General features: G+C 47.2%; 1 protein-coding gene across 5 annotated transcripts in view; it reads left to right on the forward strand.

The window, feature by feature from the left end:
* Positions 1-11,826: 11,826 nt before the first annotated feature.
* The window catches only part of PRKAG3 (protein kinase AMP-activated non-catalytic subunit gamma 3), a 63,856-nt gene continuing 52,772 nt past the window's right edge, over positions 11,827-22,910 (forward strand). For 4 of the 5 annotated variants that reach the window (XR_013261787.1, XR_013261788.1, XM_077447830.1 and 1 more), the window contains exons 1-2: positions 11,827-11,961; positions 22,478-22,523. Coding sequence is in view for 3 of the 5 variants with exons in the window: in XM_077447830.1 (XP_077303956.1) it covers positions 11,911-11,961; positions 22,478-22,523 (97 nt within the window). In the remaining 2 variants the exon portion in view is untranslated. The remainder of the gene's footprint in view (positions 11,962-22,477; positions 22,524-22,910) is intronic. The other variant, XM_077447832.1, reaches the window with a different exon arrangement.

The raw sequence follows: 22,910 nt of genomic DNA on the forward strand, positions 1-22,910 counted from the left end.
CAAACTTACCTCCACAGTCCCGGCCACCGGCGCCTGCAACCCTGAGGGCGAGCTCAAATCCAGCGACCCGAATGCCCCATCCCCTGGCCCTAGTAAGGCACCCCCTCCCTGGGGCACCCCACCCCCCAGAAGTGAACCCGAACTTGACCCCGACCCCAGACCACCCACCCAAGGCGCCACCTGCGGGTGGCCCCCAGAAGCCCCGTCAGCAAACCTCTGCAGCAGATCCTTTAAACCCCCCAACAACGCCTGCAACGATTCCTGGGTCCCGCCGGAGGCAGGCAACCCGCCCGCCTCCCGCGGCACCACCCCCGCGCGGCCCCACGCCCCGCTCCCAACCACTCCCCCTGACAGACACCCCACATCATCAGGCAAAACATTAGCATGAAAGTGAAGCCCCTTACCTGGCTGCGTGGGTCCCCTCCCGTCAGCCGACCCTCCGGAACCTCCAGCCGCCTCCACTCGACCAAGGACCTCCTCTTCGGAACCCGACAGCTCCCCCTCGGAACGCACATCTGCCGCGGATGGCATAGGCGTCGCAGACCCTCCGGCCGCTGGGCAGCCCGGGGGTGTAGCAGCGTTGCTGGTAGACGCTCCGTCGTTGCAATAGGCCCGACCAACCTTCCTGCCGAGCAAGGCACCCGCACCGCGCACCCGTGCGGGCCCCGTAGGCCTGTTCCCGTCCACCCTCACGGCTCCGCTTCCACTCCTCTCCGACCTGCCCGCCGCGTCTGGTAGCGGACGCGCAGGTGTGTCTCTGGAACTCCTCCGCCGTGTCTCCCCTTGCGGCGGCAGCCCCGCGGCCGCAAGGGGAACCGTGCTCCCTCCGTTATCTGACCGCGCCGGTGGGGAGGGGGTGACCGCAGGCTCCAATCCCCCACTCCCCGAGCCCCGCCCATGAAGAGGATTCCGCCCGGACCCCCCCCTAGCCCCCGCAGATGACCGTTTCGCGGGGGGGGGCGGCGGGTCCGCTATCGGGCTCCTGGTAGGGCGCTGGACTCTGGTGGAGGGGCCAGGAGAGAAGCGCTCCGGTGGCCTGGACCGCCGAGCGCGTGGTGTGGCATCCCCCCCCTCTACAGGCCCCCCCGCCGCCGCATGTGTAATGGCCGCCACCTGCTCCTGCAGCCAGTCCGTCCCTCGCGCTCACGCCGCCGCACGGAGCCGCTCAAAAAGTTCCTCAATGTCCCCCATCGTAGGCAATGTCCTCCCGGAGCCCCCGGTAGCCAAAAAACCCACCCGTCCCGCCCGCAATGCCGCCGTGTAGCCCGCGCTGTACCTGTGCGTCCTGCTAGCAAGGCAACTTCCACTCTTGTGACCCACGCTTCCTGTTGCAGCTCCTCCCCCTCCTTATATGGCGCTCCGCCCTCTCCTCTCTCTCTCCAGTTTAACCCTATAGGGGCTACCTAGCATTTGTCATGCCAGCCCTGCACCTACGTCTAGCCTGCGTTTCCGAGCTTCCCTTTACTGCATATACAGACTGCTTTTACTATTGTGGGAACACTTTTTAAATTAAAAAAAAAATGTAAAAGCAAAAAAATGAAATAATTAAAAGCACTCCCTTATCCCCGAACATGTCTAATGTAAACAGCATAGGGCATGCATGTGTATGTAAGCATAAATTGTGCCACAAATGTGAGGTATCTCCGTGAACATCCGAGTGAGAGCAATAATTCTAAAACTGATAACCTTTAGAGGTTTTTACAGCGTCGCCTAATGAGAATTTTGGGCACCGTAATTTTTTCACGATTTCACGGGCGCACGCAATTTTTAAGGCTTGACATGCTTGGGATCTATACCCACCACAACTTCATATTTTAGTATTATATTGCGTTTGTTTGTAGTGTATTTTTACTGAAAACCTGTATTTGATAAACAGTTTCAGAAATACTGTGCAGCAAAAATTTGCAACTACCACCATTTTATTCTTCAAGGCCTCTGCATTCAGGAAATATATAACTGTTTAGAGGGGTTTAAGGTAACTTCAAGCAGAAAAAAAAATTGCAGATTTTAAGAGGTGTGAAAAAATGTTTAAAAAAACACAGCGGCAGACAAGTATGTATGCAATGTAGTGTTAGAACCTTCTGCTTCTATTGATTGCTGTTATTAGTAATAATATTTTTAGTAGAATTATGCAAAGAGGACTGGGTGCATCAAAGTTTCCAATCCAGTTTATTGTCATTTCTTTACCAGCTGTAATTATACCGCAATCATATGAACAAGGTGACACCTTGGAGAGTCTTGGAATAAAGTGTTTTCACAACTCCATTATCTTTTGGCAAACACAATATAGAGTGTTATGCAGTTATGGTATGACATAAATAACTTCCTCGTACAATACAGGCAAAGGCAGAAAATTGGTTCATACGATATCTGGACGCACCGGGGACTAGTACCGAAACACTCGACCATTGCGGGAACTTTTAACAAAACTTCTGAAGATCGCCCAGTAATATCTGGCATTGTTCCCATTGTCTGCGAGAAAAAAACAAACCCATTTCACCAGCCAGGGAGGAGTCCTGGAGTCCCGACACCCCTTTCCGCAAATTAATAATACAATTAAAGTATATGTAAACCCCTAACAATGAACGTCTGTTTAGTGCTCCCTCTTGGTCTCTGCAATAAACCATTAAAGTGTTAGTTCACTTTACAGAAAAAAAATGTAAAAAAAATGTAAGATAAATTAACACCAGACACCTTCCCTATCCCCGGACAAGCTGTCAGCACCACCGCAGAAGCTGTGCAGGGCCCTCTCAGCACAAACAAAGTGGCGCATCTATGCAGCCCCATGGATAAAGACCCACTTTTGTGAGGCCGCATATACACTATTTTACCAAAAGTATTGGGACACCTGCCTTTGCACACACATGTACTTTAATGGCATCCCAATTTTAGTCTGTAGGGTTCAATATTGAGTTGGCCCGCCCTTTGCAGCTATAACAGCTTCAACTCTTCTGGGAGGGCTGTCCACAATGTTTAGGAGTGTGTCTATGGGAATGTTTGACCATTCTTCCAGAATCACATTTAGGTCGGGCACTAATGTGGACGAGAAGTCCTGGCTCGTAGTCTCCGCTCTAATTCCTCCCAAAGATGTCCTATCGGGTTGAGGTTAGGCCAGTCAAGTTCCTACACCCCATACTCACTCATCCATGTCTTTATGGACCTTCCTTTGTGAACTGGTGGGCAGTCATGTTGGAACAGGAAGGGGCTATCCCCAAACTGTTCCCACAAAGTTGGGAGCATAAAATTGTCCAAAATGTCTTGGTATGCTGACGCCTTAAGAGTTCCCTTTACTGAAACTAAGGGGACAAGCCCAACCCCTGAAACACAACACCATAGTCCCTCCACACCATAATCCCCCCTCCACCGAACGATTTGGAGCAGTGCACAAAGCAAGGTCCATAAAGACATGGATTAAGCGAGTTTTGGGTGGAGGAACTTGACTGACCTCACAAATGCGGTTCTTGAAGAACGGTCAAACATTCACATAGACACACTCGTAAACCTTGTGGACAGCCTTCCCAGAACAGTTGAAGCTGTTAGAGCTGCAAAGGGTGGGCAAACTCCATTTTGAACCCTACGAGCTAAGACTGGGATGCCATTAAAGTTCATGTGCGTGTAAAGGCAAGCGTCCCAATACTTTTGATAATATAGTGTATGTGTACACTCTGCGTAAATGGGTTCATATAAAGGTAACACCCACTACCCATAAGATTTTGCGCTGTGTCCTTGGGCATGTGTGCTAAAAGAGCATTTGTGAGGTCTGGTACTGATGTTTTTTTCTGGTACTGTTTAGTTTTTTGCCTCAGAACAGTAAATGGGTTCTGAGGGTTAATTATGTAGGTTTAACTTTGACATGAGTTTGGCTGGGCTGTGTTAGAGTTCTGCCTGGTCATGTGTACAGTGAGGTGCACATGACAGGCTCAGAACCAGGCCTGGTTGGACGTTTTAGGTATCAGCTTTCCCGGAGACAATCAGTGAGTGCACCGGGCCCCGCTGAGGAGTCTGGGGAAGGGTACTTAAGATGTTGAAGTCACGTGTTCAAGGTTCGTTCATGAGGCCATAGCGGTCTGTTCCTGATTCTGGACCGGGGTAGCCCCGCGAAGGGTCCCCGGTCACGGTAGCGTTTGTCGCTCCGCAACATGCTTCGGTTGGCTAACCCCAATAGACCCGCCTGGTCTGGGGTAAGGATCCGTCTGTTCCCGAGTCTCGGAACTGGCTGGTCCGAGGCGCAGTAACTGAGGGAGGATTCAAGGTGTCCGGGTGTGCTCACGGCTTGGAGGGGCACCGCAGCTCATGTAAGTACTCTTCGGAGGAGGGCCAACAAGCTGGCATCCTGAGAAGCGCCTGGTTGCTGGGTTGTGAAGGACACTGACGAATCCACGCTTTTTCCAGTATTGCCAAGGAGACAGAGAACGTTCCAGGTACTGAGGAAAAGGGTTCCTGTTCACTTACAAGTTACAAGTTACTCAAGGTCAAAGATTTCACAAGTTCTGAATCAAATTGCTGACTGCCATAATCTCTGGCTAGAGATTTGTTCAGCTTTGAAGCGCCCAGCTGCGAGTGGCTACTCTCTGGGTGGTATTGGAGACTTTCTGATATTAGCAGTTCAAGGTGCCTGAGTTTCTTCACCCTTGCCCATGCAAGACTGTGTTTGTTGGATGTTACCCCTGCAAATAAAAACCTTTTCTAAAGGACTTTTATGGGGTCAGTGTCCAAACTTGTTGGGTACGAACTCTGGGAACCCCTAGACATGGAAGAACCAGCCAGGCGGAGGTAACTGGTAAGCCCAAAAGTTAAGGTCGCCCTGCCAAGGGTTATGGCCGCTACACGAAGATCCTTCATGACACTGAGATTGGCACTTTTGGCTCTCCTGCTTGCCCCCGTAATGAGGGCAAAGCTGCAAGGTTCCCTCCAGCCAGCTCTGGCTACTGCTCTGTCCTAGTAGGGAAGTAGGAGCCTGCTATGCTGGGACCTTGCTGAGATTTTCAGGTACCCAGGGCAATCACAGCTGGCCAGGAGGACCCCTGCATCTCCACTCTAGCTATTAGAGAAGATAGGAAACCAGAGCCCATCAGGAGGAACTAAAAGGAAGAGAGGAAAGGTTTCCTGGTGCCGCACATCCACCAAGTCTTATGGTGGTATGAGAGAGGCAACCTCAGCCTGGGCTCCCTCCAGGCCATGTCCCCAATGCGTTTTACTCCACCCCCCAGAGCTTAGTCATGGGGATCGCTCCATGACTAAGCTCTTGGGGGCAAAGTGAAATGTCACCCATAGGACTACGTAGATATGCAGCACCGGCGATCTTTCCCCTCTTCCTCCTAGTGACTACATGAGCTGGGACGAGCTCCATCCCTTGCTGGCACTCCTGCAGTGGTTGTAGCATCACTCACACTATTCCCCATAGTGATCAAGCCTGAGTGGCACACTAAATAAACTGTGGGTCCCAGCAGGAGGAAGGCTACGGCCCGGTACCAAGCTATGGCCTGATGGTTGTGAACTACTGGTCTACACCAAACTCAACAAGCCATGTCTTCATGGTGCTGGCTTTGTACACAGGGGCAAAGTCATGCCAAAAAGGATCTTCACCAAGCTATTACCACATGGTTGGAAGAGCACAATGTCTAAAATGTCTTTATATGCTGTAGTATTAGCAGTATTTCACTATAAAAACCTGAACTCAACCTCGGCAACCTCTACATGTCTGGCCATAAAATGTATTTATCAGAATATCAGTAAGCATATACTATATATTGCATTTTTCAATGGATTGAAGGGCAACATGTTTTTTTTAAATCTTGATAATGACAGAGAGTTTTCTCATTACCACTGAGCAAACTGCGCTGAATGCGGCTGTCAATCACAGGTACACATAAAGGGAGGAAATTACACTGCTTTTTCTAGGCCCTTAGGCTACATTCTGATAAATATATTGATTTGGAGGTAGCTACTTCAAAGGTTTTTTCCAGAGAAATGTTCTAGCTGTGGACATGATCACCTCTCACCATGCAGAGGTATAATGGTGTTTACTGCTGGACCAATGATTACAATAATCTAGGTTAAAGTGGAGTTCCACCCATGAAAAGAGCTTTACATTATTCAGCAGCAATAAATATAACCAACCACATTTGGAAAAAATGTTTTTTTATTTTTTCATGCCTGTTACTATGTGGTCCCTTGTAATCTGCCCCTTCCTCTCCATAGCACCTGACATCATTTCCCGCGGTGTCTGTGCTCGCTAATGCTCCTGGGAGATGCGTGTCATAATTTCCCAGGAGTCACTGGGCAGCGCCGAGGGCTATAATCCCGGTATTTCAAAACCAGAAGTGACGCGGGCACCTGCCATCGCAATGGGGCGGGCAATTCCGCTGCCGCCCGTTGTGATGGCAACCTGTGAAGTTTCCTGTGCTGCTACGTGCTCTTAGGCTGCATTCACACTTGAGCGTAGCGTTTTCAAGCATTTTTTGCTGCGTTTTTTACCGCGATTTGCGGCGTTTTTTACCGCGATTCGCTTCGTTTTTTACTGCGTTTTGTCGCGAATTTGTGCAGGGCAAAAGGTCACCAATGTTAAAAAAAATAATATATGTGCAGGGCCATCTTTAATATTAATTGGACCCAGGGCAAAACTTTTCTTGCCCCCCCCCCCCCCCCCCCCATGCAGTTTTGCTCTCCACCTGCTCTGACCCATACAATAAATAGCAGCTAGACTCAAAATCAGTTTACTGAATCAGATCATGCATTACTGTAGCAGCACTTCATGCTGAGATATTGGGACACAGTACAGGACTAAAACCTCAAGGGATGAGGGAATTTAAACCAGGATAGTTGGCAAGTATGAGGCAGCTGCTTTGGGCCCCACAATAATGACAGGGCCCAGGGCAGCTGCACCTTTTGCCCTGCCTTAAAAACGGCCCTGTATATGTGGTTAGAACTCTGCTTTAAAGACCAAGTGGAATCTCAGTTTAAATTCGCTAAATTGAGTGCACGGACATCAAAACAAAATATGTTTTGCAGTTGGTTTTCTTTAAAAAAATCAGCCATAATCTGAATAGAAAAGCCTGGCCTGTGTGATGCCAGCATGCTGCTCTCTGTGTGGAAGCAGTCGTCTTTCTGCAGAGGTTCAATGTGCCCTCCTGCTAGGCCAAATGATGGAGGTTTTGGCAGTGAGCAATAGCTTGGTACTACATGCACCCGACTAAGTGGCAGGGCCTCTATCGTGAAGCCCACTGAGGAGCAGAACCCTCTCAGAGACACAGCCTGTAAGCCATGGTGCGCAAGGCCTTGCCAGATGAAGTATGGTGGCTTCCGTCGGCGTCTGTGCCTACGGGCAGACTACACTTAACAGTATGATGTAAAGCATTAAGACAAGCTGGTGGGGAAGCAGCGCTTTGTGCTACTTTACCAAAATGACTTTGTAGTCATGTGTTGGGACAGGTAAGTATAGACCTTGTTGCCAGCCGAGAAGAGACGTGGTCCTTCTGTATGTGAATGTGGGAGCCCTGAATTGTAATGTGGTCTCTGGCCTGAGAGTGTCACCAACCCACATTGAAGTTGAACTAATGGTGTACTGGTATGTTTTGTAGTACTCCTCATTGGCCCCTAAGGGGCGTGCTGTTGGTCCTGCTTGCAACGTGGTTGTGTGCATAGTCCCAGGCTCAGGTTTGTGATTAATAAGTAAAAATTCATGTTTTTTACATTTTAGACAAGATTTTGTATACTTTTAAAGGTTGAGAAATGCTGACCTGGTGGGACCTGGTTAAGGAAGGCAATGTATTTATTATGATGCTTCTCTTCACCCTATTGCTGCATCTCCGCCAGGTATCTACAAGTGGATTGGCAGGCAAGAGAAGGGTTGGCATCTCCAGGGTTCTGGAAGACTTTCAGCTACTGGAGAACATATTGAGGACTTGGTGAGCTGCCAGAGACTGGTGCCAGGAAAAAGAGGGGGTCACATTCTCCATCTGCAGATAACCTCATCCATGGAGAAACTGCCAGAATCTCAGGTCAACTCCCAGTCAGAGAATTCAGGCTGTTTATATCAGTGGGTCTCAATGATACTGAGACCAGGGCGCAGCAAATTCTTCCAAAACCTTCCATGCACTAACAGTAAAAAAAAGTTTATACCCATCCAATTAAAGTATGGAAATGTAATGTATGTATTGAAATGCTGAAAGGCTCTGGGTGCCCCTGTATGAGTCTGTAGGACTAGGAAACTTGGTGCCCCTTTATAAGGTTTCTGGAGGAGGCTGGGGGGTCTCTCCAGTAAGCTGGGAACTTTGCGGGGGCACTGTGGGAGAGTGGAGTTTGCTGTAGGGGTTGGGGGGGGGGTGGGGGACACTGTTGGTAGTAAGGGACAATATGGGGGGTTGGAGGCCCTGCAGTAGGCTGAAGGGCACTTCAGAATGTGCATTGCTCTGAGAGAGGCTGGAGAGCAATGGGGGAGTTTGGGGGCCATTGTGGAGCTAATGGGGGATTGCAGTCCACTATGGAAGTTTGGGGGGTACTATGAGAGCTGGAATGCACTATGGGAGGATGGGGGATCTGCAGCTGATCAGAAACCTGGTAGTATGGACAGTACTGTGGCAAAGTCATCCAACGCCCAGGGCAAGGAACCAGAATTTCACCCCCTCCTCCACTGTTAATACATACTGTAGAATAAGGTGTACCACTCTACATCTATTCTTTGCCCCCTTGCTTCACTTCACGGGGGCAGATGCCCCTCCTGTCCACCTCTTGCCCCAGCCCCGAGTATGGAGTCCAGCAGCAGGTCACGGCACAGTGATTAAAGTGGAACTTCACTCTCTCAATCAACATTGACTATTTTTAATGCTTATGATGCAAGCATTAGTAAATAGATAAGAAAGTATCTCACATTTGTCTGTTAATTTTTTTTTCTCTCAGTCTTCCTGGTTTCTGGCCTAGGCCAAAATTATGTCATATATCCTAGGAGTCTTTAGGAGGGGAGGAGGGTCATTCTCAGCTAAGTACACCATCCTGTCTGCATGCCTGAGCTATGGGCAGGTGGATTCCAGGAAGCAAATGCTGCACGAATCATCTGCCATTACTCAAGATGACCACAGTTAGAAATCTAGGGGAGTGTTTTTAAAAGTTTGTAGTTTTTGGTGCTCAGATGCAGTCTAGTTCTGCTTTCAGAGCCACTGGTTTACATGACCTGCTGCAGAAACCTCCTGGCTCTATTGAGCCTTTATTAAGATAGCAACCTCAACTCCACCATGAAGAACCTGGATCACCTGATGTCAATGAAACCCTGAAGCTGTAGAGTTTGGCCACCAAACCAAAACATTAGATAAAGATGTGACCTTGTCAGCATGTGGGTGAGTAGGTGCAAAACTCCATTTATAGACATTGTCCCTCTTAACTGCTAAAAGCTCAATTCATCTGTTTATCCATAAGACCCCTAATGTGTCTGAGCCAAGGGAAGAGCATGCTGGGTGTTGGTGAGTGGGGTTGAGGTTCAGGTGCTACAATGAGTTCTCTGGCCAAAAACTTTGCCGAAATAAGGAACAACCCATGATGCATTTATCCTGGTCACAGGAGCTAACAGTCGGAAGAAATGGCTAATCCATCCTCCTCACTATTAAAAGGTGGGCTCACCGCAGCTTTATATTTTTTTCACTTTTGAAATAGATTGGGGTGCTGCTATATGTAAGCCAAGCTAACTGCAAAGGGGAAAAATCTATTCTACAACCAACCATGTACAGCCAGTGTACGCTGTCTCTGGGGCAAGCCTGTCATTTATAATATGTATGTATCTTCCTTAGATCTTAGATGGAGGTTGTACTGTGCCATCATATAGATGGAGGTTATACTGTGCCATCATATAGATGGAAGTTGTACTGTGCCATCATATAGATGGAGGTTGTACTGTGCTATCATATAGATGGAGGTTGTACTGTGCCATCATATATATGGAGGTTGTACTGTGCCATCATATAAATGGAAGTTGTACTGTGCCATCATATAGATGGAGGTTGTACTGTGCCATCATATAGATGGAGGTTGTACTGTGCCATCACATAGATGGAGGTTGTACTGTGCTATTATATAGATGGGGGTTGTACTGTGCTATCATATAGATGGAAGTTGTACTGTGCCATCATATAGATGGAGGTTGTACTGTGCCATCATTTAGAGGGAGGTTGTACTCTGCCATCATATAGCGGGAGGTTGTACTGTGCCATCATATAGTGGGAGGTTGTACTGTGCCATCACATAGATGGAGGTTGTACTGTGCCACCATATAGATGGAGGTTGTACTGTGCCACCATATAGAGGGAGGTTGTACTGTGCCATTATATAGAGGGAGGTTGTACTGTGCCATTATATAGAGGGAGGTTGTACTGTGCCATCATATAGATGGAAGTTGTACTGTGCTATTATATAGATTGAGGTTGTACTGTGCCATTATATAGAGGGAGGTTGTACTGTGCTATTATATAGATGGAGGTTGTACTGTGCCATAATATAGATGGAGGTTGTACTGTGCTATTATATAGATGGAGGTTGTACTGTGCTATCATATAGATGGAGGTTGTACTGTGCTATTATATAGATTGAGGTTGTACTGTGCCATTATATAGATGGAGGTTGTACTGTGCCATAATATAGATGGAGGTTGTACTTTGCTATTATATAGATGGAGGTTGTACTGTGCTATCATATAGATGGAGGTTGTACTGTGCCATCATATAGCGGGAGGTTGTACTGTGCCATCATATAGCGGGAGGTTGTACTGTGCCATCACATAGATGGAGGTTGTACTGTGCCACCATATAGATGGTGGTTGTACTGTGCCATCATATAGAGGGAGGTTGTACTGTGCCATTATATAGAGGGAGGTTGTACTGTGCCATCATATAGATGGAAGTTGTACTGTGCTATTATATAGATTGAGGTTGTACTGTGCCATTATATAAAGGGAGGTTGTACTGTGCTATTATATAGATGGAGGTTGTACTGTGCTATTATATAGATGGAGGTTGTACTGTGCCATCATTTAGAGGGAGGTTGTACTGTGCCATCATATAGCGGGAGGTTGTACTGTACCATCATATAGATGGAGGTTGTACTGTGCCATCATATAGATGGAGGTTGTACTGTGCCATCATATAGATGGAGGTTGTACTGTACCATCATATAGATGGAGGTTGTACTGTACCATCATATAGATGGAGGTTGTACTGTGCCATCATATAGATGGAGGTTGTACTGTGCCATCATATAGCGGGAGGTTGTACTGTGCCATCATATAGATGGAGGTTGTACTGTGCCATCATTTAGAGGGAGGTTGTACTCTGCCACCATATAGCGGGAGGTTGTACTGTGCCATCATATAGCGGGAGGTTGTACTGTGCCATCACATAGATGAAGGTTGTACTGTGCCACCATATAGATGGTGGTTGTACTGTGCCATCATATAGAGGGAGGTTGTACTGTGCCATCATATAGATGGAAGTTGTACTGTGCTATTATATAGATTGAGGTTGTACTGTGCCATTATATAAAGGGAGGTTGTACTGTGCTATTATATAGATGGAGGTTGTACTGTGCCATCATATAGCGGGAGGTTGTACTGTGCCATCATATAGATGGAGGTTGTACTGTGCAGTCATAATAATAGATGACAATAATAATAATAGATGGCCCCCTGTGTATCTCTCGCTGTCTATGATTATGATGAGTGGTGATGGAGCTCAGTATCGCCCCTTGTGGCTCTGTCTGGTAGTGCAGTGTGATGATCTCGGGACTCTCCGGCGGCTGACATTCTATACGGGGAGGAGGAGGGGAGGGGCGGGGAGGAGAGCCGGTCGGGCTCCGCACACACACGGGAGATCTAGTCTGGGGAGGATGGGGTAGGGAGCCGGCAGAGCCGGACTGGTTGAGGCGGCAGACATGGAGGTGGAATGTGCTATGGAGGTCATGGAGAGCGACAACCCCGAGCAGGTGAGACCCCCGGGGGGAGCAATGACCGGATCTACCGGGGAGTACATCATCTCTGATATGTGTGTATATATATATATATATTTTACACATCTCTATATATATCCCATATATAGATATAATATTATTGTGTTCATCTACTCTTCATTCTCTGTATACAGCTCTTCTCTATACAGATAGATGTCACCCCATCTTCATATATATATATATATATATACACTCCCCTTCTATATATTCCTCAACCATTATATATATATATATATATATATATATATATATATATATATATATATATGTATACAGGGTAGGTGGGTGATGGGTCCGGCTCTGTATTGGATCTCTGGGGATGATGGGTGTAATAAGATTTGTAAACTTCCCTCTGTATCTAATCATCACAGCGTATCCCCGTATACCAATCACCCCCTCATCACCCCTACCCATCACCACGTATACTCATCACACTTCATCACCCCGTATACCCATCACTCTGTATAGACATCACCACGTATACTCATCACCCTTCATCACTCCGTATACCCATCATCCCTCATCACCCCTATACCCATCACCCCGTATACTCATCACCCCTATACCCATCACCCTGTATACTCATCACCCCTATACCCATCACCCCCTATACTCATCACGCCTATACCCATCACCCCGTATACTCATCACCCCTATACCCATCACCCCGTATACTCATCACCCTGTATACTCATCACCCCTATACCCATCACCCCATATACTCATCACCCCTATACCTATCACCCCGTATACTCATCACCGCTATACCCATCACCCCTTAAACACTTCACCCTTCATCACTCCTGTACCCATCACCCTGTATACTCATCACCCTTCAGCACCCCTATACCCATCACCCCGTATACTCATCACCCCGTATACCCATCACCCCGTATATCCATCACACTTCATCACCCCTTATACCTATCACCCCGTATAGCCATCACCACGTATACTCATTACCCTTCATCACCACGTATACTCATTACCCTTCATCACCCTGTATACTCATAACCATTCATTACACTGTATACTGATCATTATATATAACCCATCTATCTATCTATCTATCTATCTATCTATCTATCTATCTATCTATCTATCTATCTATCTATATCCCTCTTTCTATTTATATCTTTCTGTATATATATATTTCTATCTCTATTCATATATTTCTCTCTCTCTGGGACTTGTGGTTCCTTGAAGTCTTTTTATACTTGTATCTTGTCATCTCCGTATGACACCCCCCCAGCCACCCCTCCTCTACCTGTTATGGAGGAATAGGGTGACGCTCGGTCCCTCCATACACCGAGGGCAGGGGGGGGGGGTGGGGGATCACACAGAATTCTCCATGTACATTGGGGGGGGGGGGGGGGGTCCCACAGCGTTCTCCATGTACATTGGGGGGGGATCACACAGCGTTCTCCATGTACATTGGGGGGGGGGGGGGGATCACACAGCGTTCTCCATGTACATTGGGGGGGGGGGTCCCACAGCGTTCTCCATGTACATTGGGGGGGATCACACAGCGTTCTCCATGTACATTGGGGGGGGGGGATCACACAGCGTTCTCCATGTACATTGGGGGGGGGGGGTCCCACAGTGTTCTCCATGTACATTGGGGGGGGATCACACAGCGTTCTCCATGTACATTGGGGGGGGGGGATCACACAGCGTTCCCCATGTACATTGGGGGGGGGGGATCACACAGCGTTCTCCATGTACATTGGGGGGGGATCACACAGAATTCTCCATGTACATTGGGGGGGGGGGTCCCACAGCGTTCTCCATGTACATTGGGGGGGGATCACACAGCGTTCTCCATGTACATTGGGGGGGGGGGATCACACAGCGTTCTCCATGTACATTGGGGGGGGGATCACACAGCGTTCTCCATGTACATTGGGGAGGGGATCACACAGAGTTCTCCATGTACACATGTACATTGGGGGGGGGGGGATCACACAGAGTTCTCCATGTACATTGGGGGGGATCACACAGAGTTCTCCATGTACATTGGGGGGGGATCACACAGAGTTCTCCATGTACATTGGGGGGGATCACACAGAGTTCTCCATGTACATTGGGGGATCACACAGAGTTCTCCATGTACATTGGGGGGGATCACACAGAGTTCTCCATGTACATTGGGTGGGGGGGTGATCACACCGAGTTCTCCATGTACATTGGGGGGGGGATCACACAGAGTTCTCCATGTACATTGGTGGGGGGGGGGGTGATCACACAGAGTTCTCCATGTACATTGGGGGGGGGGTGATCACACAGAGTTCTCCATGTACATTGGTGGGGGAAGGGGTGATCACACAGAGTTCTCATGTACATTGGGGGGGGGTGATCACATAAAGTTCTCCATGTACATTGTGGGGGGGGGGGGTGATCACACAGAGTTCTCCATGTACATTGGGGGGGGGATCACACCGACTTCTCCATGTACATTGGGGGGGATCACACAGAGTTCTCCATGTACATGGGGGGGGGGAAATCACACAGAGTTCTCCATGTACATTGGGGGGGATCACACCGAGTCCTCCATGTACATTGGGGGGATCACACAGTTCTCCATGTACATTGGGGGGGGGTCACACAGAGTTCTCCACGTACATTGGGGGGGATCACAGTGTTCTCCATGTACATGGGGGGGGAATCACACAGAGTTCTCCATGTACATTGGGGGGGGAGGAGCACACAGAGTTCTCCATGTACATGGGGGGGGGGATCACACAGAGTTCTCCATGTACATTGGGGGGGGGGGGATCACACAGAGTTCTCCATGTACATTGGGGGGGGGGTCACAGAGTTCTCCATGTACATTGGGGGGGATCACACAGAGTTCTTCACGTACACTGGGGGGGATCACACAGAGTTCTCCATGTACATTGGGGGGGGATCACACAGAGTTCTCCATGTACATTGGGGGGGGGGGGATCACACAGAGTTCTCCATGTACATTGGGGGGGGGAATCACACAGAGTTCCCCATGTACATTTGGGAGGGTGGAATAACACAGATTTCTCCATGTACATTGGGGGGGACACAGAGTTCTCCATGTACATGGGGGGGGGGATCACACAGAGTTCTCCATGTACATTGGGGGGATCACACAGAGTTTTCCATGTACATTGAGGGGGATCACACAGAGTTCTCCATGTACATTGGGGGGGGGGGAATAACACAGATTTCTCCATGTACATTGGGGGGGATCACACAGAGTTTTCCATGTACATTGAGGGGGATCACACAGAGTTCTCCATGTACATTGGGGGGGGGGGAATAACACAGATTTCTCCATGTACATTGGGGGGGAATCACACGGCGTTCTCCATGTACATTGGGGGGGGGGATCACACAGAGTTCTCCATGTACATTGAGGGGGATCACACAGAGCTCTCCATGTACATTGGGGGGGGATAACACAGATTTCTCCATGTACATTGGGGGGGGGGATCACACAGAGGTCTCCATGTACATTGGGGGGGGGGGGGGTCACAGAGTTCTCCATGTACATTGGGGGGGATCACACAGAGTTCTTCACGTACACTGGGGGGGATCACACAGAGTTCTCCATGTACATTGGGGGGGGATCACACAGAGTTCTCCATGTACATTGGGGGGGACACAGAGTTCTCCATGTACATGGGGGGGGGATGACACAGAGTTCTCCATGTACATTGGGGGGATCACACAGAGTTTTCCATGTACATTGAGGGGGATCACACAGAGTTCTCCATGTACATTGGGGGGGGGGGAATAACACAGATTTCTCCATGTACATTGGGGGGGATCACACAGCGTTCTCCATGTACATTGGGGGGGGGGGATCACACAGAGTTCTCCATGTACATTGAGGGGGATCACACAGAGCTCTCCATGTACATTGGGGGGGGGGGTGATAACACAGATTTCTCCATGTACATTGGGGGGGATCACACAGAGTTCTCCATGTACATTGGGGGGGGGGGGGGGGTCTTTGGTTTGGTTTCCTCCTCAGCTGATATAGAAATTATAATTGAATTATTATAAAATGTAATGACTTCAGAATTCTATGGAGAGATCCATTGTGTCCGCAACGCTCAAACCCCCCCCCCCCCCCCCTGTGTACAATGATGAGGACATTCCTCATCTTCTTCATCTTATGATCCCTGAATGCAGCCACCAGGGCTGGTCACACAAATGTCCTGAGATGCGGGGGCTGCATTTGTTTTCTTTCGTCACTTCCTGTGTACAGAACTGAAATCTGAAATCATGGTATCTGTATTCCCAGCTGTCTCCTACAAACTACACAATCCCTTCTCCCTATGTAATGGAGAGCAGGAAAGGGGGAGGAGGTTTGTAGTCCAAAATCAAGAGAGCAGCCTAGGGTGACAACACTGCTCCTCCATAGATACAGTACAGTATGAGCGTTGTCACCCTAGGAAAGGAATTGGTTAGTTAACAAATACAGCCACCCTATCTAAGGCCCGGTATGACGCAGTGTATAAAATCTTTGGGTTTAGATACATCTTAACCCTAAGTTGACATCTCTGTGTGTTGCGGGCCATGTTGGCACGGCACCTCATTCATTTCAATGGACCGCCGTGCCTGTGTTTCCACATGCACCTTGTTCAAAAATGTAACCGCAGGTAAAATGCGTGCGGGAACCGCAGGGAAAGAAAAGAAGATCCCCCTTCATTGGGACTTTGTAGGCAACAACCACATAAATGAATTTGAAAATATAATTTATTATGTATACATAAAATTTGTTTGATCGTGAAGTGATCGTATGTTTAACCCCTTGTACACACGGTTGGAAATTCCGACGGAAAATGTCCGATCGGACTGTGTTGTCAGATAATTGTGTGTGGGCTCCATTGGACTTTTTCCGTCGGAATGTCCGACCAACAAATTTTAAGAGCTGGGTATAAAATTTTCCGACAACATGGTCCGATCGGACTTTGTCCGATTGTAGAGAATTCCGATTGAATAAAGTGCCACGCATGCTCAGATCAAATTACGAGACCAAAGCTATTGGCTACTAGCCTGAACATAGTCCCGTTGTAACGCACGAACATCATCACGTTCCGAATGATCAGATTTTCCGACAACTTTGTCCGACCGTGTGTATGCAACACCAGTTTCTGACAAAATCCGTCAGATTTTGTTATCGGAATGTCCGACCGTGTGTACAAGAGCTAAAAGGCCATAGCAAAAGTTTATACAAAAAAATGTGCAAAAAATGAAAAAAAGAAAAGACAAAAAAAAAAACACGGTTTGCATGACAAAAAGATTGTTGTTACTCTCCGGTACAAAGTGTTCTCTGGTACCCGGCGCGTTTCTTGTTCAAGCGCCTTCGTCAGTGGTATTTAATAAGAGTATATGCAGATATAATTTTGTCTTACTATAAATAATAGATAAAAAAACATATCATAGCAATAAAAAAACATGGATATTTGACAGGCCATAGGGGACAGATGAACAACAGTGGGTGTAAGCGACACCTACCGTGAAAAATGTTCCACCATAGAACCTAAAAAAATGAACGAAGCACTGCCAGTGGGGGCGTCAACAGGTGCCCACCAAGAACACCAGTATCGTACGGCAGTATCAGAATCGGGGAACCGAAGGGAAATCGCATGGTCAGAATGAATGCCAGCCCTGCGCGTTTCGGCTGAGCAGTGCATATTCACTGCAGGTGGGAAATCGCTGCGATTCCCGCAACCCGAAGCCACATGGAGAAGTGTCAACCCAGGGTCAGGCTCCATTCACACATGATTGCGGGGCAGGGATCGCTACGATTCCTCCTCACGATTCCACCTTGCGATTTCAAATGGCTGCAAAACGCGGGACGTGTTTGCGATGCCATTACTTCTAACGGGACCTCAATCACCCCGTGGTTTTCGCGCGCCTCAATTTTGCAGCGATCGTGGTGCAGCACAATCAAACAAAGAACAATTGCGACAAAATTGCAGGGGCGATTAGGATGCTATTAGAAGTAATGGCATCGCAAACCCATCCTGCGTTTTGCAGCCAGTTGAAATTGCGTGGTGGAGGGGGGCAGAATCGTGGCGATTCCGCCCAGGATCGTGTGCGAATGGAGCCTAAAGCTGACCATACGCTCGACATTCTCACCAGCAGTGTTGCCCAATTCAAGAACAAGGCAACTTTACTTCCTATGTCTTCAATTCACAGCAACACATAGGGGGTTCGATTTCCTACAGGGAAATAGACTGTGTACTTTGTAAGTGCAGTTGCTTCGGAGCTTTGTAAATCAGCAGGAGCTCTGCTGACTTCCATCATCCACTCACGTGCAAGCAAAAATGCTGTTTTTTATTTTTATTTTCCTTGCATGTGATTGGCTATTCTTTGCAAAGTGAAGCTTTATCTCATTTACTAAGCTCTGGAGCAACTGCACTTTGCAGAGTGCGCAGTAGTGCTGCACGATTCTGGCCAAAATGAGAATCACGATTATTTTGCCTAGAAAAAAAAAATCACGATTCTCGCGGCATAAAATATCTCACATTATACAAAAAAAATTGGGCTAACTTTACTGGTTAGTTTTTAAAAAAAAATTAATTAAAGTGTAATTTTTTGGTCTCTACAAAAGAAAGAAATATATATATATATATATATATATATATACATATATATATACACACACACACACACATATATATATATATATATATATATATATATATATATACACATATATATATATATATATATATATATATATATATATATACATATATATACACACACATATATATATATATATATATATATATATATATATATATATATATATATATATAATGTTTGGGGATCTAAGTAATTAAAAAAGTAATTAAAGTAATTAAGTAATTAAAAAAAAAAAATTATTTTAACTTGAAACGAACAAATGTCAGAAAAAGGTTTAGTATTTAAGTGGTTAAACTTCCCTCATTTACACATCGAAGTGTATTCCTTTTGATCTAAAGGACAAATGGTTACAATGTTTATACTTAAAGCGGAGGTCCACCCTAAAGTGGACCTTCCGCTAATTGGAACCCTCCGGCGCCACAATTGCCACCTTTCAGGGGGGAGGGGGGTGCAGGTACCTATACAGTACAGGTATCTGCACCCACTTCCGGTGCAGATTCTGCAGAAGGTACGCCCCTTTCCGCAGAATCTACGCCCCTTTCCGAAGGTCCCCCACTGCCTGCTGGGAAACACACGGATCCCAGAGACAGCGAGACCATCCTTATTGCGCAGCGCGACTCGCGCATGTGCAGTAGGGAACCGGGAAATGAAGCCGAAAGGCTCCACTTCCTGATTCCCATACCCAAGATGGCGGCAGCAGCACCCGAGAGACGATCGAGAGATCGGCTTCGGGTGCCGACATCGCAGGCGCGCTGGGCGGGTAAGTATCATTATTTTAAAAGTCAGCAGCTGCAGTATTTGTAGCTGCTGGCTTTTAAAAAAAAAACGGCGGACTCCCGCTTTAAGTTTCACTGCTAAAGAATGTTGTGATTCTTGGCAGACTTCCCATTTTATTTTTATTTTTTCCCCTTTCTTTTGGCTGTGGCTTCAGCAGAGCAGAGAGAATTCTCTGCATAGAAAGAATCAGGAAATACTTTGTCAAGATCGCAGGGGTCAAAAAAACGCGATAACGATTCTCAACGTTTAATCGTGCAGCTCTAGTGCAGTCGCTTTGCCTTTAGTAAACCACATTGCATTGGTTTGTGCGGAAATTTTTTTGCACATGTTGGAAAAACAAAAAGAAAAAATTATAAAAAAAAAATACCCAATCACTGCAATGCATTCTGACAACACATTGCAGCGCATGTTGACAGCGCACACCAGCGCGCGCGTTAGGCACATTGTGTGATGGAAGCGAGCCCCGGAGGGTGATTGTGAAGTCATTCAGGTCTCTGTATTTCATAATCCCGGACTTGTCCTTGTATAACATTCCACAGAAGAGGCAGCCGGCGATGTGTGCGGATGAGTGATCTGGGGATTAATGTGGATTGCAGCAAGGAAGAGCGATTTATTTCCGTGGTGCGATGGATGAGCACAATCCGGGGGGGATTTGGCTGTTTTTACAAATATTGCATTTTTTGTATTATTGATGTTATTGATGGAACCTTTTTTGCCGATTTTAGAAATCATCTGTAATAAAAATATTAAAGAGGCAAAATGTACACTGGTGGTGGGTGGTGGGGGGTGAATGGGGCTGTGTTGTGGCCCAAATATTCCCATTTAAAGACCCATTCAGCTGCCAAAAAAAAGGCAGGGAGGCGGCAGTATTGTCACTTTAATGCGTGTCAACCGTTCCTGTTCAGGTGTAAGTTATACAGAGTGCAGGGGGTCAGGAATCCGTAACACAAAGTGCAGGGGTCAGGGGTAAGTTATGTAGAATGCAGGGGTCAGGAATAAGTAACACTTAGTGCAGGGGTCATGGGTAAGTTATACAGAGTGTAGGGGTCAAATGTAAGTAACACAAAATGCAGGTGTCAGAAATCAGTAACACAAAACGCAGGTGTTGGGAATCAGTAACACAAAGTGCAGGGGTCAGGGGAAAGCAACACAAAGTGCAGGGGTCAGGTGAAAGTAACACAGAGTGCAGGGTTTAGAGGTAAGTAACACAACGTGCAGGGGTCAGTATTAAGTTACACAGAGTACAGGAGTAAATTACACACAGTGCAGGGGTAAGTTACACACAGTGCAGGGGTCAGGGGTAGGTAACACAAAGTACAGGGGTAAGTAACACATGTGCAAGGGTCAGAGGTAAGTTACACACAGTGCAGGGGTAAGTAACACAGAGTACGGGGTCAGGAATAAATAACACAAAGTGCAGGGGTCAGGAATAAGTTACACAGAGTACAGGAGTAAGTTACACACAGTGCAGGGGTCCAGGGTAAGTTACACACAGCTAAGGGGTCAGGGGTAAGTAACACAAAGTGTAGGGGACAGGGGTAAGTAACACACGGCGCAGTGTTCAGTAAGTAACAGAGTGCACGGGTCAGGAATAAATAACGCAAAGTTCTGGAGTCAGAAGTAAGTAGTGCAGAAGTCAGTAATATGTAACAGAGAGTGCAGGGGTCAGGAGTAGGTAAAACAGAGTGCAGAGGTAAGGAGTAAATACTAGTGTGTGGGGTCACAGTCTACCTGTCATATGGCTACAGTTGATGGGTAGATTGCCATTGGCTGGTTGCTGACCTAAGAGTTAGAGGGTAAATAAACCCTTTACTAAAGCGACTGTCATCACATAACAGCATTTTAATAATCGCTTTAATCACAACTACAATCTTTGGTCTTGAAGACCCTTTAGCATCCGACACACTAATGGATGTCGGGTGACTGGTCCCCCCCGCCACGTGTCGTGGTTCCATCTGCTACATAATCTCTGCACCCTGAAGTGACATAAGGATGGATGGACCCACAGGTGACAGAGGGGGGTACCAGGCATCCGACACTCCCAGAAATACTTTTCTGGCTTCTTATTATAATACAGGATATATATATATATATATATATATCTATATAGCGCCAACAGTCTACGCAGCGCTTTACATTATAAAGGGGACAGTACGATTGCAGTACAGTTCAGTACAGAAGGAATAGGAGGGCCCTGCTCATGGAGCTTACAATCTAAAGGGAGGGGCTTATGGATCAATATGCAGATCAGGAGCTGAGATTTTCTGATCCATATGCTCACTTGAGACTAGAGAGAGCCAGGAAACTGGCATTTTTCAGAAGGAGGTTGTCACTAGCTGCCTCCATAGTAATGTTTTCTGTACAGTATATCAAATTTAATTGCCAACCTTCTGAAAATGCTAATTGCCTGGCATCATGTTTTTCCATATTGAGCCCTGGATCGGGAACATATTTGCAGCTAGGGAGTTGTTCATTTGCTGGCAGAATACTTCTTCATAGTCAGTGACCCAGAGGGTGGCGAAGACACAGGGTGAGCATGACTTCAAGGTAACAGATTGCCCTTAGATTGTATGCACAGGCAAAGCGTATTGTTCTAGTTTTGGAAAGAGCGGGGAAAGATTGAGGACAATGCCAGATTATTATTATTATTTTTTTGCTTTCTTTGTCCCAGGTGATTTCCCTTCACTTCCTGTACTGGAGACACAGCAGGAAGTGGAGGGAGGGCTCTACAAAGTTGTCCCCATAGGAACATTTATCCTCGCCTCCTGTCCTGGTGACAACTTAAAATTTTTAGATTTCCCCTCACTTTCAGGTTCAAAGAGGGTGAAATGGAATGTAATAAGCAGAACACAGACAACAATACAAACATAGCAGAGTTCTTGTCCTTTCCCTACTCTATCCAGGACTATCCAGGAGGATATATGCATTTTAAATAGGGCAGAATATGTATCTGAAGAGCGGCCGGTGATTTGGAGAGACATTTGCTGCTGTGCTGATGTGTCTTCGCCTGTCACATAGAATTTCCAGTGTAGTGTGCTCTGCATTCCCCTGCCTGACATGTTTGTCTTTGTTGTAGGAGGAAGACTTCCCCGCTCCGGAGTTTCCTATTTTTTGCACTCCAGGTAATATAAGAAGCAATCGGTCTCCTTTTTGTTTTTTTTTTCTTTCTTTTTTTTTGTTATAAACTTGAATGTAAGAGTCTATTCACACAGGGGCAACACGACTTGCTGCGCGACTTTGGGAGGCAACTTGGACACGACTTGAGTATGAATCACAGCGCAACTTGGGGCGACTTACAACATGACTTCAAGTCGCCCCCAGGCCAGGCGACTTTGGCTGTGGCCAATCACAGAATAATCAGCTCTCGAGGGGGGAACCGGCATGGGTTCCCCTCCAGGAGCACACCAGGCCCTTAGCTCTGGTATGGATTTTAAGGGGAATCCCCTACACCGAAAAAATGGCGTGGGGGTCCCCCCAAAATCCATACCAGACCCTTATCCGAGCACGCA

This window comes from Lithobates pipiens, unplaced genomic scaffold, assembly GCF_037356315.1.
Source record: "Lithobates pipiens isolate NorthernLeopardFrog02 unplaced genomic scaffold, aLitPip1_a1.2 Scaffold_22, whole genome shotgun sequence".
NCBI classification, from domain to species: domain Eukaryota; kingdom Metazoa; phylum Chordata; class Amphibia; order Anura; family Ranidae; genus Lithobates; species Lithobates pipiens.